General features: G+C 33.8%; 2 protein-coding genes across 2 annotated transcripts in view; both read left to right on the forward strand.

Moving 5' to 3' along the window:
• LOC105164145 (lysophospholipid acyltransferase 1) lies at positions 284 to 7,339 on the forward strand. Its single transcript, XM_011082729.2, has 8 exons — positions 284 to 718; positions 2,585 to 2,640; positions 3,436 to 3,656; positions 3,748 to 4,156; positions 5,381 to 5,466; positions 6,599 to 6,662; positions 6,750 to 6,862; positions 6,949 to 7,339. Exons 1-8 carry the CDS (start codon positions 411 to 413, stop codon positions 7,087 to 7,089), a joined length of 1,398 nt encoding a protein of 465 aa, XP_011081031.1. The 5' UTR covers positions 284 to 410; the 3' UTR covers positions 7,090 to 7,339.
• LOC105164239 (BAG family molecular chaperone regulator 3) overlaps positions 13,961 to 14,822 on the forward strand; it is a gene marked incomplete in the record, with an annotated part of 2,843 nt that continues 1,981 nt past the window's right edge. The window contains 2 exon segments of the mRNA XM_020694299.1: positions 13,961 to 14,543; positions 14,635 to 14,816. Coding sequence (XP_020549958.1) covers positions 14,309 to 14,543; positions 14,635 to 14,816 — 417 coding nt within the window.

Genomic DNA, 14,822 nt, shown 5'->3' on the forward strand with positions numbered 1-14,822 from the left:
TCTAAATCATTCCATTGAATCAAAATCATTATATCCAAATGTTGCTTTAGAGAAATGATTTTGATATCTTTATATCAAAATCAAATATGAATTATATTTTTGTTATTTTTAAATAAAATTAAAAAAATATTTATAATTATGTTAAATTTTAAAAAAATTCATTATAATTTATTTTAATTTTTTAAATAACGAATAAATATTCATAGTTATAGGCAAGGGCATGTAGTTTAACACATAAACAAAGATTGTAGGTATTAAGGCAGCTAGGATGTGGGGACAATAAATACACATAGATAGACGAGCCCGGAGCCTCAGAGACAACTACTTACTACCTAGCGCAGCGGCAGTTGAACCATAGACTCCAAGTCCTCAGATTGACCCGCGGACTGCCCGACCCATCTCACCCCATTATGGAGCTGCCGGAGATGGAATCTATGGCGTCGGCTATCGGAGTCTCCGTTTCCGTTCTCCGCTTCTTGCTCTGCTTCATCGCTACTATACCGGTCAGCTTCTTCCATCGCTTCGTCCCTGGCGGAGCCACCGCCCGCCATTTGTACGCCGCCGCCACCGGGGCGATTCTCTCGTACCTTTCCTTTGGGTTCTCATCGAATTTGCATTTCCTGGTGCCGATGCTTTTAGGTTACGCTTCCATGTTGCTGTATCGGAAGTACTGTGGGATTATTACTTTCTTTCTGGCGTTTGGATACCTCATTGGATGGTACGGCTGGCTTTTCTTTTTGAACTTTTCGCTATTTTTGGATCTGTACGTTGCTCTTGCTTCAAGCATGGTACTTTTGGATTTTTTAACTTCTGGAAATGTTTGTCTTGGTATGGATGTTGTGTGTGGTTTTCTGTGAGGTTGAATTTTTGGAGGAGTTTGTTGTTATTGTTGCAATTATGTGTAATTAGTATGTTGCTTGGTTAAAGAGAATGGAAATATGACTTCAAAATGAATTGCGTTCTTCGAACTGAAAGCAACTGAGTTTTTCTTTCTCTTTGTTGAAGTCGAGCAATTAATTCAATAGATGAGTCGTTTGATGTAAGAAAGTGAAAGTATTTTATTTTCAATGGCAAAATGAATGTCCATTACATTTCATTGAATTTATACAGGTAGTCTCATGGACCTGACTTAGATATAATAAAATGTAGCGATTACATCTTCATTCTTTCTACTTTATGGTTTTTCTTTTCTTTGGCAAGGTGCCATTGAACAATTCACGTTTGATATTACGTTACTTGCTCAATGAATTGTCTGAACCTATGTAGCTGTAGGTAGACTCTCAGATGATGGAACCAGAATCTTTTCACCTTTCAAATGCACAAAACTGACACTTAATAGTTGTTTATAAAAGAGTAGAGGATAGAATGCATTAGTATTCACCAACTTGCTCTACATGATCTTTTTAAAAGAGGGATTTGGTTAAGGGTGCACCTGAAAGGCACCTGTATGACGGGATGCTCCAAATCTCATGGTCACTAGAGTTCTACTTTGCGCTGTTTATGAATCCTATGAAAAATGTGATTGTGTAAATACAAATTCCTACAAAGTATGTGTTACTAAAAAATTAAAAATTTGATGCTTTTTTCGCTTTTGTCCTTTTTCACTCTCTCTCTCTCTCTCTCTCTTATATATATATATATATATATGCTTACTCACAACTTTGAGCAGTCTCTTGTCCAATTAGCAAACCTAAATGGTATGAGACCTCTTTCCCATAGCAAGCAACAAGATTATTGTGTTGAGAAATTCAAAATGACAATTCCAAGCATCTTTTTGACATCACTACTCAGAGCCAAATATGTTGTTTCAATTTGGGTTCAACAACCAATTACTTTGAATCCCATATGAAAGTAAAATAAAGCATCTGACTGACTGGTTTCAAGGGTGTAGCATCAGCATTCTTGCTCGTGGAAGACACTGAATCCTTGGCATTGCCTGTTCACTTCTACTTGCAGCTGTCTAATTCAGCTTTAGAACGACGATTTGAGGGACATCCTCTGTTTACAAATGCCTTTATACATTTAAAACAGTGATTCCATAACTCTTTTGTACAGAATTTTGTTCTTGAGTTCGAAATAGCTGCGGAAAGATGCTCTCTTTTATTTTATGAAATGCTTCCCTTTTGGAGTTGGGATTTTTAAATTTTACTATATTGGCCCATCGGTAATGAACAGTTACTATTATGCTGGTGTTAAGTATATTTTATATTTTTGTCTTTGTCTAAGAAAACTTAACTTATAGAATCGTCAAACTTTCCTAACTGTTGAACATATCATGGATACAGATATAATTTGATAATGCAAATTTATCTTCTACCTTCTTTAGTCGATTTCTTAATATTTTCTTAATTTGGTAGCTGTAATTGTTCAAACGACCTGGTAATAATTTATGAGTGACCTCCATTTTCAGTTCTGTTCTTTTCTGAAATATGGGTTTGAATTAGTTGTTCAGTGGATGGTGTTAAGAGTGTAAAGTTCTCTGTTCTTTTCAATCAGAAGATAGTACTTCATACTAGTTGCATACCACTGTGTCTATGCCTTGTAATGTATTTTTTGTTTTTTTACTATTGGCATACATTTGCAGCCATGTATACTACATGAGTGGGGATGCATGGAAGGAAGGAGGAATAGATGCTACAGGTCAGCACCATTGAGTTACTGTTGCTGCCTTGTGAATTCATCATTCATCCTTGTCCATTAATAATTTTTATCTTCTGTTGCAGAATACTGCGTAAGCAACAAGAGAAACTTTTTCCAAGCACATAGTTTCAGAATGCACGGGTTTAGGCATATTAAGTGCATGCATGTCATAATGTACATTTTTATACTGCATTCAATCCAACTATGTTCAGTTCATGATCTGCTCCTTTCTGGTAGAGAGTTGTCAAATTGACAAGAGCAACTCTAGTATGCATTAACCTTATATGAGCTTATGTCAGCATATGTATGGTGGTAGTGCATGCATTTTCCTGTTTCCAATTTGTTATGCCTTAGTTATATATTTAGTAATCATTGCACAAGAGCACATTCTTCACTTGCTTTTGCTTTTTCTTAGATTATTAATCATGGTTTTGGTATTGTCAATTCAGTGAGAAACTTTGTCATTTGTTAAATATAATTGGGGTGATTGTTTTATGCACGGATTCTCCAAAAATTGATGTTTTGGAATCGATTGGGTTGGAGAGCACATTTCTCATTTCTGAAGTTCATACATTTTACTTTAGCAAAGTGGAGACAATTAGTTGTAATGTGTTGAAATTAGTAAATTGCCAGTGCACCTTTCTTGTTATCTGATGCTAATACGTTCTAGTTGGACAAATGTTCTTTATGTAAAAAGGCAGTAGTCTATTTATCTGAGTTCTGTTTAAATGAATCAGATACTTTTGTCATTTTGTTGAGGCTTTCATTCACGTTCTTGGTGTTCCCAATTTGTAGGAGCTCTGATGGTGATAACACTAAAAATCATATCATGTGCCATTAATTACAATGATGGATTGTTAAAAGAGGAAGATCTACGTGAGGCACAAAAGAAAAATCGGTTGCTCAAGTTGCCATCAATACTTGAGTACTTTGGTTACTGTCTTTGTTGTGGAAGTCACTTTGCTGGTCCTGTGTATGAAATGAAAGATTATCTTGAATGGACTGAGAGGAAAGGGGTATTATATTTATGTTTGTATTTCATGCTTCTGAATGTGTTATTTGTTGCTAGCATTGCTATGAATTCAGCACTAATTTTACCTTTGACAGATCTGGCAACCTACAGAGAAGGGATTGACCCCCTCTCCTTATTGGGCAACTTTCAGGGCTCTTGTGCAAGCTGCTTTCTGCATGGGCTTGTATTTGTATCTTGTACCACATTTCCCACTTTCCCGATTCACTGAACCAGTATACCAAGAATACGGGTTCTGGAAACGGTTAAGCTACCAGTACATGTCAGGCTTCACTGCTCGTTGGAAGTATTATTTTATTTGGTCCATTTCAGAAGCTTCTATTATTATTTCCGGCATGGGATTCAGTGGCTGGACAGATTCTAATCCACCCAAACCCCGATGGGACCGTGCCAAAAATGTTGATATACTAGGTCTGGAGTTGGCTAAGAGTGCTGTACAGATACCACTTGTGTGGAATATTCAAGTCAGCACCTGGCTTAGACACTGTAAGTTAGCTTTCATTTACCCTTTCGGTTAATGAATAAATACCAAGTAGTTTATAAGCCTGTTGATTGAAAATGGTGTTTCTCCTAGAACAAATTTTGAGCAAAAGTAAATCATGGCATATTGAGTTTTAAGTACAAATTATGACTTATTTGACCATAATGATAAAGTGATCCTTTACATGCCACTTGTAGTTTCTGTTCCTGATGAAAGCCATTTTCTTTTAATTTCTGTAATGCAAGGAAAAACCACTTACATAGATAAACATGATTAGAAAAACACTTTTAAGACTTACGGACAAGCATTGGCTGGATTGGAACTTCTGATCATCAATGATGTTGGGTATTTTAAGTATAGGAAAAAGGAAAATATGCATTTCGTTGCTAGACTATCACTTTAATGGTGTATCCAGTCTGTGTCTCTCCTTTTTGCATAGCAAACAATCTGTTACCTAATTTGAGGCCTCTAAATTATTTACTCATATAGCTTTCCGACAAAGGCCATTAGTTAGTACATTTATCATGCTTAGGCTTGTGCAGTGTCAATAAATAGATCAAATCATCCTCTTCGCCGTGGAAAAAGCTTCATAATTTTGTTACATTGAATAGAGTTCTTTTGGCAGAGTGTCTGTTCGCGAACAGCATGACATGACACAACAAGGATATGGTCAAAAGATCACAGGTAAAGAAGCAGAAAAGATGGGGATGAGGTCAAAAGGACATATATCTTGTGTTGGTTGCTTTGGTGGACATCAGAACTGTTGTTAAAGTTTTTAATGAAGTGATAATTTCTTGGATTGCTACTCTAATGTCAGCATTGGAAAAATATAAACTCTTTGTAATTTGAATTTTGGAGAATCAAAATCCTCTAGTAGTTTAGATGCTACTCAGACTTCCCTACATAAGAATATCTGATTTATTTATTTATATGTAAAATATGTAAATAAGAACTAGTAATTTTATTATTATTTTGATTATTGTACAAATGCTCATGCATGGATATCGTGTAAAACGCAATAGATAGTTGTTAGATGTGCAACTGAAGTTTTCAACTACTTGATTCAACTTTTGGATTGATGTTCATCTAAATCTTAGAGGTTGCATGGCATTTTGGTGATTTACTATGGATTTTGCTATATACTTGGGTTTTGCCTATGCAACAACCGTAAAATATGATCAATCATCTATAAGATAACTCTGTATCTGTCTGATTATTGTTTTGTTTAGATGTCTATGAGAGGCTGATTCAGAAAGGTAAGAAACCAGGCTTCTTCCAGTTGCTGGCTACTCAAACCGTGAGTGCAGTGTGGCATGTAAGCATAAAATCTATACTTTTTTCTCTCTTTCTTTTTTGACGCACACTCCCAGGTTTGAGCACATGTATGAAATCTATACTTTTTTGCTTTCCTTTAAGTTCCGAGTGTTATGTGTGTTTCGCTTTCTTTTTGTGATCACTGGTTGGTATCTGAAGAGCAAACAGCAAACTTGGTCGCTGTTGAAGTAAACTTTTGTGTCTCTATGCAATTCCCATAGAATAAGTTAGGGATCTCAAGTGAAGTTGTAGGAAACATATGGCCTGGGTTGATAATCAGTTTTCAAATGTAGGTTAGTTGTTTTAAATTCTGAGACCATGTTGGTTGGTGCATGGTCTATATATGCACATATGTGAGAGATACATTAAGAAATGGGAAGTAATGCTTTTTAAACAAATACATTGCCTGAGTTCTGTTAATATATCCTAAAGAGATGCAGTTTGACTGAACAAATTGTGATAAGCTGTTAACGAAAAGGGTCACGTGCTGCGAGTACATCTCAGGTTTATGAAATATGTCTATCTCAGTTTCGTCGGAGAGAGAAAAGAAACTAAACCATGGATCACTATGCCAGAACATTCTCCTTCAAGAGTCAAACAGTCATGATATTGACCAGAACTACAGAACTCTTAGAATTGCTCCCTCCCGTTTGTATTGTAGGAGTCTTTAGAAGTGCCTATTATATGTAGAGAGCCAGATTTGGCAAACAATACCTAATATTGCCCCCCCAATCAATGGAACACTTAGCCCCTATTTGTATTAAGTGTAACGCACTGCTGCAGTCTTTCCATGTCTATCAACTTCTATCATAGTGAAAATTTTATTTTAAATCTTATGTTGATTTTATTACGAGTTAATGTTTTTGAAGAAACAAAATAAGTTTCTCTCAAGTCTAACTGATTCGGAGCAGTCATGGTTTTGCTAATTACTACAATAACACCGGCATTATGATACCATGGAATTTGATTACATTCTCTCATCATATGAGATGCAAAAGCACCTACTCATAAAATGTATATTTGCTGAATTGTCTTGCTGATACCAACAGTTTCTGTCTTTTACCTGCATATTTGCACAGGCTAGTGAATCTAGACTAGCAATATGATACTGACTTAAATATTTTCATTTTAAGGGATTGTATCCTGGGTACATCATATTCTTTGTTCAGTCGGCTACAATGATTGCTGGTTCAAGAGGTAAGAATTCCACACATGCTAATATTGCATCATGGTTCAGCATTTTCTTCATCTCCTTCCTCCTAATTTCTGCTGGTTTATGTGCAGTTCTTTACAGATGGCAGCAGGCCAGCCAAACACCTCTGGTCAAGAAGCTCTTTGATTTACTGAACTTTGCTTACACACTTCTGGTTCTCAACTACTCCTGCGTTGGATTCATGGTTAGTCCGTCTGTCCACTTCCGTACATTGCTAGAACATTATTTATATCTGTTAGCAAAATGACTATGATGTTGCACTTTACACAGGTATTAAGTCTGCATGAAACAGTAACTGCATACAGGAGCGTTTATTACATTGGAACCATTGTTCCAATAGTCTTAATCCTGCTAGGCAAAGTCATTAAGCCAGCAAGGCCAGCCAGATCGAAAGCCCGGAAAGATGAGTGACACATGAGCTGCATCTTGGTACTTTTTTCTTAAGATCCTGGGATTAGATTAATGAAAGAGTAGAATTCTGATTCCTCTGCATCTTTATATTTATTCACAGTTTGTAACATTCAATCTCATAACAAAATGTCGAGCCTCGATTGGTTATGACAACTTAAATGATGGTTTTTTAAGTATATTTTCAAACCAAGTTGTTCTGACTACGTATTCAACTGGATGGAATTGATGATTTGGAGTTTATTTGTGAAAATTGAAAGCAATTTGGGGATTTGGGCCTTCTAGGAAGAGAAAATTGGGGATTTTTATGTTTGGTGGTACATGAATTTAATTTGGAGTCCTAGTCCCATTTTCATGTCGATCACGTGACTTGCACATGTCAAGAGTCATTAGGTTTTTACTACCATTATGGGAAGGAACCAAAACAGATCAATTTAGAGATGTTGGTTAACAAAATTGATACGATTGAAATAACGGGTACCAAAATTGGTACTTCTTTAGGTGATTAAATGTGAATTTTTCCCTATAAATATTTATTGATTCTTATTCTGATTATTTTTTATTTTTTAGCTATCTAATGTAATTATTGAGTTTATAATAAGAAAAGGAAAGAACAGCTGAAATAATGACAATACTATAAAATAAAAATAAATATGAGACAGAAAAAGATATGACCTTAAATTTAGAAATAATAAATTAGATATATTAGAAAATATTATAGTTTCTAAGATCCTTATAGTTTATATATAGTATTTGTGCCTTTATATATAATTGATCTTCCATTTTATGGTCTGTCAGTTTCTATTTTTCAATTATTTTATTAATCTCTATATTTTTAGCTCTTCTCAACTTTTACATTCCTTTTTCTTCTCACATTTTTTTCTATAACATCCTCAATATTTTATATTATTAATAATTTATTTATCTAATTAATCTATATTTTGAAATAAGAATTCATTTTAAAATAACTAAGTAAGCAAATAAAGTCCCAACAGGCTCCCTCATCACAGTTTGTGTTCCTAATTTCCAGAATGACTGGTTTGGAAAAGAAAAGACGAGCAAAGGAACAACTGAAATCCGACACATCTTTAAAGTCATAAGCAACGTGAACCTGACTGGATCAGTATCAAAACATCAAACCCTACAGCCCTGAAAATTGTTTGTCAAAGACATGAATGTAGGGCCAAACAAGGCAGCTGGATGGCTGACTTTGAACCCAATTCTTGAATTCATCAGCCACAAGGAACAAATACAAGTACTGCACTGCACTGCAACTATGTATACATATGTGCATAATTATGATGCAAAGGCAGAGCCAATGATGATCCAGTCTGGACCACTCAATGCTCTCTTATTGGCATAATAGCTAAAAATAAACCTGTTTGTTTGTGAAGTTGAGACATGTGCACAACATCCCCCCTATTATTGTTTAGTTCTTCTCAGGAATTGCATCAATGAACTGGCACTAACCCCACCTCCCCTCTCCTCTCCTCCCCTCATCCCCATCATCCAACTCTTTCTTTCATACCTTGCATCATTATTGAGTCGAGTCGAGTCTGCGTCTGAGTTGGGCTTTTTAAAATTTCAACGGATAATGTCTATCTTGTGTTAGAACACGAAGTGAATGAGTCGATAAGTTTGTATTCGAATTGGAGTTTATTTTTAGAATATGGGGTTCGAGTTTAATTGATTTGCAGTCGAGTTTTATTGAAATTCGAATCCAAAATCTGAACCAATGGTATTGTTGTAATTATTTGAGTATATATGGTTATTTATTGTATTGTGATCATTTTTATTGTAATGAGTTCATGATAATTGAAAGTTTAATGTATTTTTCGTATATAGTCTTTTACGGTCATTAAGAATAGTAATATTATTATTACTTTGAAGGCTATTAATGTTAGTTATAACATTATTAACAATATAGATAAATAAATAATTGTTTAGCTTATTTAGCATTTGAGTACCTCGAATCTGACTCTAAAAGAGTTGGAACCCGACAAACTGATCTATGAGGTTATATTTCGAATGATGGATTTGGAATTAGAAGTATCAAATCCCAAATAAATCATCTGAATTTATCTGAATAGTTTCACATTACCAAGAACTTTTGAATTTTTAATTTCACGTTCATTTTAAATTATACTTTTTAGGATACAAATGGCCTTCAAATTCATTTAATATGGAGTGATTTGAAATCTATTTGTTCAAATCGTTTCACTCAAACATTGGACATATCGATGCATGTAAAGAAGGTACTGCAAGAAGCGACTTCTCATAACTCGTCGTTGTCGTTTGTTTATTCTAATTAGACATGTCGCATGTCTGCAACAAGACATGTTATGAGCTAATCTGATGGACGATCATCAACCTAGTAAACTATTCTGTCAACATCTAATGTGCATATGTTGCAAAAATAAGTTGGATTTGTTGTAGTTTTGTTCATGGCTTTGCAGTTTAGGTGGAGGTTAATAATTCAACTAATACTTGAGTCTGATGGTTTAAGCAATTAATCAATTTAGTAGGTGGAAGGGATATGGTAACAACTATTAGGAGTGGATGTTCAAATTTTCATTATCCATTAGAGTTATATCTTTAACCTATCAAAATCTAGAAACCCTCTTATCCAATAGTCCACAATCATCGTATAGCATTGGTAAATTTTTCGTCCCATTGCCTATAAAAATTTTATTAATGGTCTCATAAATTACAAAAAAAATTTTATGTTTAGTATTTCATCAGATTTTGTTAGTATTTAGATGAAAAAGACCACGTGGCCGTTATCCAAAAGGCTAAAGAGTTAATGGTCACACGACTTCTAAAATACTAACAAAATCTGACAAAAAGATTAAAAGTGAGAATTTGTGTAACTTATAGATCCATTAATGAGAATCAGTAACTAATAAGACACAAAGCGTATTGACTAAAATACGGGAAGAAAAACATGCAATTTCCCTTAAAATTAGCTTCTCATTATTTTAAAAAATGAGTATTTTCTTCTTCAAGATAAAAAGAGTGAGTTACACTGTCCTACCCTATTATTATGAGTAATTATAGAAGAATCATCTCGTTTATGCTGTCCTCCCCTCCCCTCCTATGAGTAATCACACAAAATCCTCATTTGTCTTAGTTTTAAAAATTACATATATTTTTTTTTTGTCCTCGTGAATTTGAACAAAACTTTCTTACAACGTTGTGGGAATACGTAAGATCACTTTGGGAATTTTATAAATTTTTTTCATGATGAGACTATCAGCTAATTATGTGATAGAAAATTTCGATTGCCAATCAAAAACTAACTTCTCTATTAAAAAAAAAAAAAAGGGTTATGTAATCATTTGAAATAACCACATAATGCAATATATTTGTTTCAATTTAAAGAACAGAAAAAGAAAAACCACCAAGAAAACACCCCACAAAAGTAGACATGGAAATGATTATGAAGATGAAGACAAGCATGCCCATATCAGAAAAGAGTTCCACCCATATCAAAGTCCAGTTCTTGATAACTTGGCAGCAGTGCAATTAATGGGATGAAACTCAAAAATAATTGCATTTTGTTGAAGGTGCCACAGAGCATCCCAGGAAATGATGCATATGGGAACCATCACTTGTGTGGGGGACAGAAGCATTTGTAGAGTAGTGGAAAAGATGGGAACTGCACAGTGCAATTCACTTGTGATGTTTGGTTTGAGGGGAGTTAACATCAGTGTCTCTCTGGCATTTTTGAACTGACCACTAACTAACTTATAATGAGAGAGAGAGATGCTCACTGCACTGCACTGCACAAAACTGCACCCAGATTTTTCCAACACATACATACACCCTTTCCTATAGCCCATTTCTCCTAATTCACACTTGTTTTGTCACTTTGCTTGGACTCATTCATCACTTTCCAATTCCACGTGGATTAAAAATTGATTAAGTGATTATTTTATAGGTTCAGGTAAAAGAATTCAAATGAATTTATTGAATTTTTTTTCAACGAGTTATTCGTTGCTAAATTTTAAGATGTGATGAATTTGGAGGATAATTCTCATATCCAACAAACATAGCACATGACAATTTTGTAGAATGTGTCGTTAAAATAACGCACAAAAATTGGACATTCTTGGAGATAAGTAGTTGACAACGGTTAATATTTGAAGTCGCGTTAAGGTACTTAAGTAGAAGTTTGAAATAAGTAGTTATTTGCCGTGGCGACGTCTAAGGTTTGAAATAGAGAGAATTAGGCCTCCTAAGTAGGTATAGTAAAAACCAAAATTAATTGAAGCGACAAACTTTTTTAGAAGTGAGCATATCGAATGCAATATATATACTTGAAAATTAATATTTTTTTTATTTCATCTCCTGAAAATCATTAATCTTGTGTGTTGAATATTATTAATTGATATTCCTGAATTCTAATTAAATTATAGAAATCACCCATACTATTTGGATAATTATATCCGCACCCCTGTTAAAATTTTTCATTACATTAAAGAAACATTAGTATAATAAAAATATAACAACTGTTAGAACAACATCGGCGTAATCATTCGAATAACATGTGTACTTTTTTGTAATATACCAATAGTTGCGGGTTGTAAATATAATAACCTTATACTTTTATAGTACCAATACATGTTTGGTGTATGGTTAAAGTACCCTAAGTGATGATCATGCTTTTGCTAACAAATGTAAATGTGTTTTCCTTTTTCCTTTTCCCAAATTAAGAAATGTCTATTCACAATGATTGAAGGGATGCATTGTCTGGGGATGACTCACCAAACATTACTCAATTTGATTCAACAAAGTTGTAAGAACAGTTGCTTCAAGAAATTGGTTTCCCTTAGTATTTATTGGCTCTTTTTTGCATCTTATGCAATCATTTTCTATTAGTTGAAAAGAGGGGTGATACTATGATTCATGCAAGATTTTCAAAGCTCTATCCCCTTTCCCACTCCACCCACCATCAAAAGAAGTGGGAGAAGAAACCTATAACTTATAGACAGACAACATAGTTTACAAACATTGTTATCATCAAACATATTGTTGGAATGTAAAGTACCATGACTTGTTTTATTAAGATCTTTTAAGATAATTAATTTTAGAAAAAATGTGATTGTCTTAGTTTGGATTTATAGTTTTATAATAGATTATGTTAAGTTTAATGAAAGAATTAAAAAAAATTATTTAATGGGCACAATGGATAATTAGATGAAAATTAATTGTTGTGGGAGCAACGAGAGCTTTACTTGTTTAATCAGCTCAACGTTGATTTTTTTTCTTAACTATTGAACCATTTTCTTGTAGTGTGATATCCCAAAAATTATTACTAGAGAAGAGGTTAAACGGCACAAGAAATCGCGTTTGCACTTGAAACATAAAATTTGACATGCTCAATCTTAGGGCCAGACGAGCACTAAGTTGACCCATGACAACCGTACGTTGCGGCTAAGTGGTTAAGGTCGAATGTTGTCACACCTACGATGTGGGTTGGGGTCCAATTCCTTGCCAAGCTATTTGGTGGGGTTAAACAATTGCCCCAACTCATGTGTTGATTTCCACATGATGTTATAGAAACTCTGACAGACACACATGACACAAGTGCAATTTTTTCTAACAAGTAATTTTATTTTGTGATATTTTCATGTTCAATATATATAATTTTTTTTTTATCAAATTCACATACTTTCTTATAACTAGACAAGGATTAATTTTAGGAAAATGTGCGGTTTCTTGTTGTTTTTTTATTGATTTATTAATTTTTATTTTAGTGATTTTATCCGGGCAACACAGTACTGTGATGGGAATAAAGGAATATAAATGAGCAAAAAGCATTTAGTCTATGGAGAAATTCGAAATTGAAATTAATCACTATTTTTATTATAGGATTATGTACATGTACAAAATTTCAACCCGTTTAAAAATATATAGTACACATATACAATTTTTATTTGAATTAGATTTTAACTGCATTCAAATAATTACATACTAAGAAAATATTAATTAAACTTATCATTAATTATTTATTCTTTTTAAACTGTAATCCCATGACAAATACGGATAGTCCTTCCTCTGAAATTTAGTATTACACATAATTTTTTGTAATTTGAAACTTACATTTAGTATCCTTAAAGTTTGTTTCCATTTGACATTCTTTTGTTAGTTGAAATTCACTAAATTTGTTAATATTAGAAAAAAGTTTTGAATTACAAGCCATATTTACTTTGATTGATTTATTGCAGGTTAAACAAATAGTTTTCTAACCAAACTACTATTATAAGGGTGAAAATATATCTCCTCACACGCATTTGTGACGAGGTATAAAGATATTCTGATCAAAAGAGATTTATTTGACTTGTAATAATCAATAATAATCAATTCAACTAAACATGAATTTACATTCAATTTTTTTCTAATATCAACAAATTCTATAATTTTTCAATAACCAAGGGATCTATTTGTTATGCAGAATATATATATATATATATATAGATAGAAGAGTACTAAATGTAATATTAAAAAGGTAAATCCCTTTTTAATTTGATCAAGTGTGTGGAATTTAACTCCACCTAAAATAATAAATATACATATGCATTTAATGTGGATAAAGAAGGCATATCCAAGAAAAGAATCCAAAGAAACCAAAGCCAAGAATCCTTTCACCTGTTTAATATAAAAAACTACCTTTTTTTATTTTGGTTTTTTTTTTTTTTTTTGCTATTATAAACTTGCATTTATAATGTGCAAACAGTAGTCATTTATATCAAATTTATAAAAAATAAATAAATACCACCAAACACAAAGACACAAACAAAAAAAATAAAATAAAAAAATAAAACAAAAAATAGTAGAAATTAAAGAAAAGCAAGAATCCAACCAAGACATATTCTCCTCTCCCACCCTTCTCCATCTTCCCCCACTCCCCTTCTTTATATACGTCTGAAAATTCTCAAAGTATCATTATCATATTCTTTCTGAAACTTCCCTGGAAAACTCCTCCGATTCTTACAACATAAAAATTGTGGGTTTCGTTCTTCATTAATCACAGGGATTTGTATGTCTACATACAGACCATGATTGTTGTTGTTGGCCTGACATAGTGGGTCAGAACTTGGTTCTTTCTTCGTACATAGGTTTTGTTCTTAGCTTAGCAGACAAGCAGTTTGAGATATAATTCATCAACTTCTTGCTATAGAATACCCTTTCCTTCATCTTCCCGAGTGTATATATATATATGATGAATAAAGACCACCACCATATGTTCAGAATGAAGTCTGATGGTAAAGGGTTCTCATCGCCGCCGGCAAAGGCCGCCGCCGGAGGGTGGGAGGTCAGGCCTGGAGGGATGTTGGTTCAGAGACGAAGTTCGGATTCCAATCAGAATTCAGGTCATGTTCCCAACATCAAAGTCAGAGTGAAATATGGGTCATCTTATCATGAAGTTTCCATCAGTTCCCAAGCCAGTTTTGGTAAATTTTTTGTTCTTATAATTTTCATTTATTTATTTTTTTTCGGAATTCTTGAATGGGAATAATGTTGATGAGTTCTTGGGGTTTCCAGGGGAGTTGAAGAAAATGCTGTCGGGGCCGACGGGGCTGCACACGCAGGATCAGAAGCTGATTTTCAAGGAAAAGGAGAGGGATTCGAAGGCTTTTCTTGATTTGGTTGGGGTGAAAGATGGATCGAAGATTTTGTTGGTTGAAGATGAACTGAGCAGGGAGCGAAGGTGTTTGGAGATGCGCTGCGCA

Source organism: Sesamum indicum, linkage group LG6 (genome assembly GCF_000512975.1).
Source record: "Sesamum indicum cultivar Zhongzhi No. 13 linkage group LG6, S_indicum_v1.0, whole genome shotgun sequence".
In the NCBI taxonomy this organism is placed as follows: domain Eukaryota; kingdom Viridiplantae; phylum Streptophyta; class Magnoliopsida; order Lamiales; family Pedaliaceae; genus Sesamum; species Sesamum indicum.

Coding starts and splice junctions, on each gene's coding strand:
- LOC105164145 (XM_011082729.2), top strand. CDS start 411: ATGGAGCTGCCGGAGATGGAATCTATGGCGTCGGCTATCGGAGTCTCC. Junction 719..2,584: donor TTTGGATACCTCATTGGATG/GTACGGCTGGCT, acceptor ATACATTTGCAG/CCATGTATACTACATGAGTG. Junction 5,467..6,598: donor CCGTGAGTGCAGTGTGGCAT/GTAAGCATAAAA, acceptor TTTCATTTTAAG/GGATTGTATCCTGGGTACAT.